The sequence below is a fragment of the Nannobrachium achirus genome, assembly GCF_963921795.1.
Source record: "Nannobrachium achirus genome assembly, chromosome: 16".
Taxonomy (NCBI): Eukaryota; Metazoa; Chordata; class Actinopteri; order Myctophiformes; family Myctophidae; genus Nannobrachium; species Nannobrachium achirus.
The window spans coordinates 27,182,597-27,193,899 of NC_137823.1; the positions used below are offsets into that span (position 1 = coordinate 27,182,597).

Sequence of the window (11,303 nt, forward strand, 5' to 3'; positions counted from 1 at the left end):
TAGCCAGAAATAGCAGATCTACAAGCGCTGTGAGGCGTTGTGAGCTTGTAGATCAGCTATTTTCGGCAAAGAGGTTCGGTGTAGAAGAGAAAAAGAGCAGACTAAGTGCAGAGTGAAAGCTCAAGTTTATTATGTATTGACGGTGCAAGTGGTTAAATATCTGATTCTGAATAAACAAATTGACGTGAATCCAAAATACACTGATGATTGTGCTGTCAAACGATTAAACTATATGGAATCTATGAAAAGGTTGTAGGGGTCCCTGCTTTATCTCTCTCTCAACTAACTAGGGGTCCCTGGCCTGAAAACATTGGAAGGCCCCTGGTTTATGGTCTATCTACAACCAGAGAGAAACAGTCATTTGTCTCTCAATTTGGCTGATGTGAAGAAACTGCCCCAGATGTATGAACAGCGATGGTGGGTGTATTTTTGGAAGAGGAGCAGATGACAACCACAATGGTGTGTCTCCTGGCATGATGCTGCTTCTGGAGCAGACTTGTATGCCAAGGAGGCAGACAGACCACTCACTGCAGCCATCTCTGCACCTCCATTCCTCCAACCCAAGAAGGAAGAAGTAGTAGTACTCACATTTTGTACTTGATTAAAAGTTTCAATTCAACCATGTAGAAACACTGCTAAAAAAAAGGGGGGGGGGCTCCTCACTAGTGGCAGGTGAGTCAGTCAGGCAGATACAACTGTGACAACACAGAAATGTGTGATGGCCCTGGATAGGAATTAATTGGCATAAATTACTAAACTGGGGAGAAAGGGGTAAAAGATAATTGTCTACTCTAAATTAAATACACGTGAAAAGCCTTGCCAAAGTAGAGCATTCACATTTCAATAGACAGCAATTTTAGCTTAATATTAACCTTAGTAGTGACTCAGTCAGTCTGCATTTATAGGTGTGGTGGCATATGTATAGCATTCACTTCAAGTTCTGGTCTGGGCATTTCTAAGGTTATAAAAGGGATGCTCTTATTTTGAAGCGCTTGTGTGTTCATCCAATCGGGTTTCGAGTTAACCATCGTAAGTCACGTGACCAGCAGAGATGTTATCAAAACAAACTACAGAAGGCGCTCCACGCATGTGACTGGCAAGGCAGCAGAGCACATTGACGGTACGGGACATTCATTTATAGGTATTTATCCATCAACTCTTTAAGTTACAATACAATATGACAAATTCTTATATTAGGTCTATATCTGTGGCGTTAAGTTAGTCATATGAAAATATGATTATCGCAGTGATTCTGAATGTACATTTCCAATCCAATTGAAGTGGATTCATCCAATGCCATATTGTATTCCAGTGGCCAGATGATAACCCGTGATTTGTTGATCATTGACTTTTTATTGGGACATAATATTTGACTAGGTGCACACAGCCAGGCAGACTGCCTGAGACATGCTGAAAACGGTGGGACAAGCACTGTTCTCATCTGGACTGCAGTGTCCCAAGTACACCACCTTACAGGAGAGTAAAGAGGTAAATACAAGTGTACACTAAAAATCATTTTCAGAGGTGCAATACAAACCAGGTGCACTCACTGCAACATTGATAGTCGACACATCAGTAGGATTTCACCTTTTTCACATCGTCCATTATTGGGCACTTGAGCCACGGACCACCATTTGATGAGATTTCATTTAACCTCTCAGACACAAAATAATTTGTTATCGGTTGAATTAGATTTTGTCCACAATTCAATACTGTATGTATTGATGACCATAGGATGATAATAACGATTCTTCTACATTCTCTAATTGTGTAGACTTCTTGTAAATTGAGTAATCCAGATGTTTAACACAATTTGGTTACCAACTCTCCATTTAGCTACGGACCTCCTGGAACCCCTTCAAGGACCACTGGTTCATCATTATTAAATGTCAGTAGTAGAATACTCAACACACAATACATATTCAAACTAAAAGAAACATCTGATTACAACTATGTAAAAAAAGAAGAACAGCCTAACTTGCAGTGTTCACAAATAAAATAAGTTGGAAAGTTCTAAGAACTTCTTCAAAACATGAACGAACAGGGTTTGTATTAAATATGTTGAATTAAAACTACTTAACCACTAGCCCAGTGGTTATCAATGTAGTGCACACTGGCCTAATTAATGCATACCGCACTAATAGGGGTCCTTGAAATGGCAACGTTTGAGAAAGTTGCACCAGTGTTGAATTCAAATTCTTTCTAGTTTTAGTCATATTTTAGTAATCTGAAATGTTTTAGTTAAGTCGACTAAATTTAAGATTTTAGTCAAAATCTGCCAATGCTGTTTATTTCGTTTTCATCAGTAAAAAAAGGTAGTCGTCATCGAGGAACATATTTCATCATAGTTTTAGTCGACGAAATCAACACTACGTTGCACTAGCCTACAATCTGTATGAAATGAGACGTGTTTATCCAGGGACAGGACTATGAGGTGAAATGAAAGGTGTGTTTATCTATTCTAGGGGTGGGAGGATAAGCGATATTATCGTTTATCGTGATAAAAAACACATATCGCAGAGATATGCAGATCTGCCCCGGGATAATGGATTTTGATTATTGTGAAAATATCGTAAATCGCGATTTCTTTTGTCACAATAATCATGATATGACATTTTCACATCGTCCCATCCCTTTTTTTGATTTTGATTATTGTGATAATATCGTAAATCGCAATTTCTTTTGTCACAATAATCGTGATATGACATGTTCACATCGTCCCATCCCTAATCTATTCCAGGGACAGGACTATGAGGTGAGGACCTACCATGCTTCAAAGTGGGTGAGCACCACGCTGAGTGGGATGGAAGGGGACAAGGCCTTGAACACCGGCTTCCGCAGGCTCTTCAGCTACATCCAAGGCAACAACCAGCCCAGTGAGTTTCACTGACCAAATGCATGATCTAAACCAGTGATTGTCAAACTTGTTTTGGGCGGTGCTACTAACCACTCCTGTCCTACATCTGGCTTTGTGTGTATGTCCGCATGTTCGTCCATAAGAGAAGATTTGTCAACATTTGTGCATGGCGATGCGTTGTGAGCTTGTCAATCGGCTATTTTCGAGTGGCCTCATTTGCTGGGGACCCCCCCGGAACTCCCTCAAGGATCCCTGGGGGTCCCCGAACCCGACATTGAGAACCAGAGATCTAAACAGTAGGATCATCTCTTCCCTATTTAGTGTTATATGCCTCTCTGTTCATACAGCTAAATGTCTTAACTGTGAGAGTGTACAAAATAAATACCAAATGGATATATTAACACTGAGGAGTAAACAGTATACTATGTATTTTTATTTCCACAGGATTTTTAAAAATGTTTTGCAAATAGCCCAAGTATAAAATAGGGTTAAAGGTTCAACTGTTCCTCAGTGGCTGCCCCTGAGGGCCACTGGACTGCTGTACAGTATATTACATATAAACCAATCAATGCTGCATGCCCACATTGCCCTGTGAATCGATTGAATTCAGTCATCAATCAGACCCGACTATCACGCATGTTTACGAAAGAGCTGGAGAGACAGGGAGACCCCTGTTACTGAACAAACACTCTATAGCAATGGTTACTGTCTGAATATAGAGCTGAACTTCTATCAAAATATGTTAACTACTGTTATCGGTCAGTATTGAACAGTTGTTTTGTCACTGTTCAATTGTTTAAACAATGGAATATGAGGGCTTTCTCTTGTCTCGTCACTGCTCCATTCCAGCTGCTAGGAAACTCTACATTTGTGTTATGTAGTAGTCTACTTTACGCAAGTGTTATTAATGTCTATATATCATGCGTAAATCGTGAATTTATGCTCCGCAATGATGTCATCGTGAAACTTGGCAATTCATTCAAACACCTTATTTCTTAGCTGTTGCACCTTGCCCTAAGTTTAATATAACTAGAGGCATTGCACAACCTCTCCATCTATCAGGTTTATAGCGGAACAATAAAATCACAGAGGCCATTACATACCATTTGAGCTGCAAAAAAGGCTTTAGTTTAAACAAATGATTTAAAAAAGTTATATTCATATATATTGTTAACAACACTAGTGATGAATGTTTATGATTGCAATATTAAGCTAAACATAATCAAAAGGAATATCAATTTAGCTTTAACTGTGGCTCAGTCAGTTTATGGTAGGTGATATACCCAACCATCTGTTCAGCTGTAACAAGGTATGGCTTTTTAATACAGTAGCTGGAACTTCAATGTGTGCTTAGGTCATATAATATCTCTAGATAAAAGTGATTGTATTCAGACCTGCCAACCCTGGGAAATTTTTTTGAGTACTCATGCGCGGGCGGCGCCGAATTTTTGTTGTTTTCCCGCACAAAACAGCGTATATTTTGGGGGGTTCCATGCACCTTTTTGGGTGGGACCTTTACAGTTATGTTAACAAAATTTCACACCAGAAATGTAGCACATTGCATGTCTTGACTTACACTAATAGGAGGAGGCAAGATGTTAGAACAACCTTTTAAATAAAAATGCCATTTGGTCTGGAGAAAAAGTAGGCTAGTATTACCAGGCAATACAGTAATGTTGCTTTGGCAATATTGTTGACAAATCTTTAATAAAATATACTAACTGCACTTGCTCAGAGTTAGTTAACAATTAGCCCAATAGACTAGCAAAACAGTCTCACCAGTGACTTAATGAATGAACATACATCAACATAATCATGTTATTCAAATAGCAAAATAGCTTTACATTGTCAGGTAGGCTATTTACCTTTAAATATTTACCTGTGTCTTTGTTAAACATTGTTAATTGAGCAGCCTAAATAAAACCACCTTTCTGTGCATGATTTGCATGAAGTTGAAAGTATTCAACTCATGTAGGTTTCTAGTGCATTCATTAATTGATATATAGGCCTACATTGTGTATAGATCAAATACCGTCTAGTCTGTATATTCATTCATAGAGGATACAGGCTACTCATTGTTAACAAACCATTAATGTCTTCATATATTCACAGGTGATAAATAACTTGTTCACCTTTAATGTTTTTGACAATACACATAGTCCCCCTATTAAATTCCTCCATTCATACTCATTTAGAGATAGTGGAACAGGGAGCCCAGTATTTTATTTTCATTCGTTTGGATCTTTACTCTAAAGCCTAATCATGGTCAATGTATGCTACAGTTCATTGTACCTGGTCACAAGTTTTGACATTTCCCGACTTCGCTCACGTGCAACACCGTCGTATGACGAAGTATAACACAGGCTTCATACACAACAAGCTGTCGCGGGGGCGACCGCAGTTTAATAGTATAATATTATTGATTCACTTGATTAAAACCCTAACCGCGTCGCGGAGAGGAGCGACAACACCATAACAACCATTTCATTCTCACCATCGTGGCTGCTGACATGTGAATTCACCTTAGCTGAGTGTTATCTTAATATATTACCTGTTAGTCAGACTACTCGTTGCACGGCAGCATTGTAGGGGCGACACCGATGAATCGCACAACACGGCCATTCTCCGTTTATCTTCTTTATAAATTAATCGTATTAATATCGCCGTTGTACAAACCGGGCGGCGATAGCTATGAGATGAGATGAGTAGCTTCTTATTATAACTCTATGATGAGTGCTGTAGCGTAAGTGTACATGCTGCACCGCGCTGAAAACCAAAACAAACGCATGGCATCCGGTTCAATTCTTCTTCTGCCGAAAAAAACGAGCATATCTTCTGTTCTAGTGCTCCCCAGCGCCATGCGCCCCATTCACACACCTTTCAAGTGGTGCCTGGGAGGAACTACACGGCAGGTTGCAAAAATCTTTGCCTCGTTTGCTGCTGCAGAATGTGTTGTTATACCACGCCGCGGGCCGCGCCCATTCCCCGAAATTGCGTAGCAATGAGGGGAAATATCGTACCTGCGTACAGAGCCTTAAAATGCGTGCTTAGTACGCAAAATGCGTACGGGTTGGCAGGTCTGTTGTATTTCATGTCAAACACATGGTGTTGTAACAGATTTAAACCGCTATCTCTGTATGTGCACTACTGCGCCAGGACCATGTGCATTTTGCTTTCTTGTCTGTAGGGGTGAAACAGTTAATAATATAATTAAAAGTTTAACTAAATCTATTATTAATCCTCTCCTATATTCGGCATGTCATTCAAGGTTGAACTTTTCAAAAACGTGACGCTTTGTGCACTTGAATATCGGCTATTGTCACTATGTTTGCACAACATATATATAAAATAAAAATAATATATATATATATATATATATATATATATATATAAAACGCCAATCTATTTGTGTATCTATATAAAAATAAAAGTTTCTCAAGTTACCTATAGAATCATCGCTGAGAGAATAATGGATAGTTGCAGCCCTACTTGTCTGTCATCCATACATGATGTTCCTAACAACAGCGTGTCTGTGTTCTTGTACCGCCAGAGGCTAAAGTGGAGATGACCGCTCCGGTCACGTGTCTGGTGGAGCCTGGAGCAGGCCCGGCCTGTGAGACTACGTTTACGGTCTCCTTCTTCCTCCCAGAGAAGCACCAGGAAAGTCCGCCTGAGCCCAGCGACCCCGAAGTGTTCCTGGAGAACAGGAAGGAGTTCACAGCCTACATCAGGTGCAGCACAGTGTAGAGCTCAAAGACCCTAGAATTATTGACACACTAAACATGGACCAATGTCAAAAGCATCCTTTTAACTCACCCAATACCATATGACGAGTTTGACGAGTTTTGGAGGCTGTCCAATATGCCAGCGACGAGTTTGACAACCTTTTAATTAATTAGATTAACTCTAAAACAATCCAACTTTGATCTCTGTGTTGCGGTTCCGATTTTGCCTTATAAAAAGCACTTCCGGCCTGCGACCGGAAACTGATCCTATTCCGGAATCCGGGAGGGCGGGAGATAAGCGGTTCTCAATGACCGCATTTTCATTTGTTTACAGAGAAAACTTGGATGCTCGTAGCCCCAAGACGGCTGCATGGATTTCGCTCTGTTTTTTATTATTATTTTGTAACAGCAAATACCGTGCACACGCGTGATACACGATCCGTGGACCGGCGTGCACGATCTAAATGCACGCGCATTGGGTAAAAGGTAAGACAATTTAGGCAGTGAAGTGGAAAAGACGATTTTTAATTGGCGCAGTCAGTGAGTTAAGAAAGAAAGTGTAGGAAACAATATTAAGGGATATCTACTTGCGACCCATAAAAATGTGTCCTCGATAGGTCCCGACTCCCGACTCATTGTTTGGGAACCAGTGCACTAGGCAAGGGTTATCCAATGTTCTCAAAGTATGTATCACTTTCACTTAGATTTAAGATACTCTTCAACAGCAACATTAACACAAAAGCATCTCATACATTTTTCTGATCAAATCTTTTCTAATTCATTTCCAAAATGACATAATGAGCTTAAAGCGTAAAGGTAGCAGAAGGACTAGAATTCATTGGATACCAGCCAGTACCAACCATGTAACCCACTCTCCCTTTCAGGACATATGGAGGCTTCTCCAATGAGCAGATGAAGCGTGAGCAGCTGCTGAAGCTCCTGGAGTGTCTCCAGAAGGACGGCGCTCCCCACCAGGACAAGCCTTACTACACAGCGGGCTACGACAGCCCCTTCAAACTCACCAGCCGCAGGAACGAGGTCTGGATCCTCAAGAACACTCAGCAGGAGTGAAGAAGACGTTTTTACTGCAGTGGTTCCTGACGTTTTTCAGCTGAGATCTGGAACTGCCATTTTCAGATACTTTGTGATTATTATAATTTTTTTATCGTTTGAGATAATAATGAAACGAAAAAGGATTTTTTAAACTTTTTGTGATTTTACTGATTTTAGCGTGTGTGCGCGTGCCTGTGTGTGTGTTGGGGGGGAATAGGGATGCATTTTTGCTGTTGACATATGCTATCTTTAACTTTTATACTGCTTTGAGATTACGATATTATGTTGGCTACCAAGGGACCAACGTGCTGCTGTTATGAAAACAGGATGAGCTTGTACCATAGCCATAGGGGATGGTGGTCATGTATGCAGGCCAGGGTTAGAACCACTAGGTGGCACTCAGTAGCCAACACAGTTTCATTTGTTGCTGAACTTTTCAAAGAGCTTCATTGTCTCCACCAGCCGAAGGCTGAGGGAGAGTATGTTTTCCCCTCCGCCCGTCCGTCCGTCCGTCCGTCCGTCCGTGCGTGCGTGCGTGCGTGCGTCCGTGCGTCCTCGCAGTTTGTGAGCAGCTAATCTCAGTCACCGTTGGCCCGATCGCTGCCAAACTGAGCACACACACTCCCTGGATGCCAATCTAGAACCTCTGCCCCACATTTTTCAAATCAGCCTCATGGTGGCGCTATAACAGGCCGATTTGTGTGGCCTGGTTGTTACCAGCTAATCTCCGGCGCCGTTGGCCCGATCGCTGCCAAACTGAGCACACACACTCCCTGGATGCTAATTCAGAACCTCTGCCCCACATTTTTTAAATCAGCCTCATGGTGGCGCTATAACAGGCCGATTTGTGTGGCCTGGTGGAGACCTGTGCTCGGAAGAGCACTGCTTCTAGTTTGTCACTGCTTCCAGTTGAAAAGGATCTGTGGTTCTCAAACCTTTTCATGTCAATGAAATTAATATACAGCCCATTTGGCTGCGGAAACCCCGTCAGGAAATATTTCATGCCAGGGACCAGAATACAATTGCAATAGGCTACAATACATTTGTTATTAAAATGTTTCAAAAATATAATACATACATGGAAATGAGTGCAGTCTCTAGCTGTGTGTGCGTGCGCGAGTGTGTGCTAATCCTACAAACTGCCAGTAGGTCACAGAAGTGCCTTCTTTTCACTTTTACAACTATTTAACTTAAATTGTAAAATGGAAATGAATAGGGCTCTGACTGGGCTGAAACCTTGGCCAGTTTTGGAAGTCAATCCTTTTATCTCCCATGACTGTTAGCCTACTATGGCTTATTATCACAAGGTTCTTGGTTAAAGAAAGCTCAAATTTGTCTCAATAGAAATTTAAAACATCTGTCCAATCCTTTTTAAGCAAGTTGAATTATTTGGTACAAAGTATTTTGGGTTACACCAATTTTCATTGTTGCCATCAATCCTCAAAAGTTCTATCAATATTGAATTAAACCAGAAATATTAGACTAGGTCCTTAAATAGAATAACTTGTTTGTTTATTTTTTAACTATTCCTTTTAAATTTAAACCACAAAAAATATCATTGACCGGCACCACACATAAAATATTCTCTAGAACTCATTCTCTACCGTTGCTTTTTTGATGACATATAGGCATATATTGTTTTTATTTATTTATTGTTCTAAAAGAATGGAAATTGTTTTGGTGTCCTTGGTGAAACAGATACGTACCACTATGCCAACAGTATAATGACACTATGGCAGCCAGGCTCAATCCATCCTCTACACTTTCCTTTTATAATCTTCCATGACTGTTCTCTCAGCCAGGTCGACGCATGCTGAGTCATCAGCTTTATATTTGTAGCAGAATTGTTCCCCACTATCATGTTCAGCCACTCAGCAGAAACAAACAATGACATCTCTCTCTTTTCTGGCATTGCAAATGACAGTCACACACAAACACGCAGTCCAAATGACTGCAGCGTTCAGTGTGCTGTGACCAGTGAGGTGAGACCATATAATGCAGGTGGCTAATGGAGTTCACCTGACTTTCCATACCAAAATACATTTCTATGTAATGGGATTTGGGGCTTATATTTTTTCATCCAGGATTATTAGACCTCACTGATGCACAACCTTTGGCAGGTGTTGCAATCCAGGGAATTGACAAGGAGTGGACAAACTGAAATAAGTGTTTAATATCTCCCATAGCAATCATTAATATAGTGTGTCAGCTACAGGGGTCTCCCCATCTGCTATGGCTGCCAACATTGGGACTGTCAGAATCCAGGAGATTACATTTTTAGCTTTACTAACTGAGGGCTGACTTAAAGAGTGATGGTGTGGTGGTCTAATCGATAGACTTTATGCACACAGGTTCCATGTTCGAATCCCAGTTTTCCTTGTCTAGATGTTTGAATGTCATGATTATATATTATACGCTGCCGCTGGTGCTTTTCTCATCAGCCGGCCTGCCTTGGAGCCTTTAAACGCAGCACGCAGCGTAAAACAGCTCTTCAGTCGGTCATTCATTCTCTCTCTCTCTCTCTCTCACACGTGTGTGTGTGTGTGTGTGTGTGTGTGTGTGCATATAAAATATGAGCTTGTACACTAACATTCCCCATCAAGGGCCTCAGGAAGCCATAGGACACTTCCACAACCAAGGACCTCATTCCAGCACACATTTCAATCTGGAATTGACTGCATTGGCTCTGCAATATAACTATTTCCTCTTTAAAGACAATGTTTTATCTCCAGAGCGTAGGCTGTGCGATGCGTAGTAAAATGGCCCCAAAAACAAATGGCCCCAAAACTAGCTAATATACGGTACATGTAGACGTTTCGAAAATACATTCACCCTGTGTCCAGAGAACCCGTTCATAAGCATGTTAAGTTTTACAAACGGTTCAAAGACGACATCTTTATTGTATTCTCAGGCACACAACAAGACCTTTCCAGTATCCATGAATACCTGAACAGCTGTAACGAACATCTCAGCTTAACTGCTGGAAATCAATTTTCTGGATGTCAAGGGAGTTAAAATTAACATCACTCTCATTACCAACCTTCATCGCAAGCTTACAAATAGAGACATTGTTTTTTGATACTTGCAAAATATTATTTTAAACATATCTGTATTTGTATATTGGTGGGATTTATAGCAATTTTGTACTTGTATTATGGAGAAAAGAATGTTTCTGATCATTGCACAGTAAAAAAAACTATTAAACCTATTACTTTTTCTTGCAGGCCTACGACATAGCTCTTTGAACAATATTTTCAAGAGGTACAGTAACTGAATTCACCTGCGTTGAAGCTTGACATCTCTGAGAATACTTCAGCTGGTCATTCAGTAGCTGCCGTCTCTGGTAGAGACACATTAGAGGATTGCAGCATCATGACCATGCTTAGCGGGAGTCACATCGGGTGGCCTTCGGACCTTTCAGGCAGGGGGGCTATCATCTTGTTGGACTCCATCTGTGGAAAATGTCAGTGAAAAAGTTTATTCACAACAAGAAGCTTGTTCGGTGTAGCCGGGGTTACTGTGCAAATCAAGTGGTTCTATAATTAGCAACACCACATTAGCCCTATTTACAATGGGCTATTTCAAGAAATCTGTAAACAAAATGATACACATTTGGATTTTGTTTTGAACATTTTAACAACTTAAATGTTATGGGGTGTCTCTCACTG

The 11,303-nt window shown here is 40.7% G+C and overlaps 1 protein-coding gene across 1 annotated transcript; it reads left to right on the forward strand.

The window, feature by feature from the left end:
- The first annotated feature begins 1,061 nt into the window (after positions 1 to 1,061).
- hebp2 (heme binding protein 2) lies at positions 1,062 to 10,781 on the forward strand. Its single transcript, XM_080745284.1, has 5 exons — positions 1,062 to 1,141; positions 1,378 to 1,488; positions 2,741 to 2,876; positions 6,408 to 6,588; positions 7,467 to 10,781. Exons 2-5 carry the CDS (start codon positions 1,408 to 1,410, stop codon positions 7,651 to 7,653), a joined length of 585 nt encoding a protein of 194 aa, XP_080601410.1. The 5' UTR covers positions 1,062 to 1,141; positions 1,378 to 1,407; the 3' UTR covers positions 7,654 to 10,781.
- The last annotated feature ends 522 nt before the right edge of the window (positions 10,782 to 11,303 follow it).

What these genes read in the sequence shown, in the direction of transcription:
- hebp2 (XM_080745284.1), top strand. Translation starts at nt 1,408, where the DNA reads ATGCTGAAAACGGTGGGACAAGCACTGTTCTCATCTGGACTGCAGTGT. An exon ending in CCAAGGCAACAACCAGCCCA is followed by an intron (nt 2,877 to 6,407) that starts GTGAGTTTCACT and finishes TTGTACCGCCAG; the next exon opens with AGGCTAAAGTGGAGATGACC. An exon ending in GAGTTCACAGCCTACATCAG is followed by an intron (nt 6,589 to 7,466) that starts GTGCAGCACAGT and finishes TCTCCCTTTCAG; the next exon opens with GACATATGGAGGCTTCTCCA.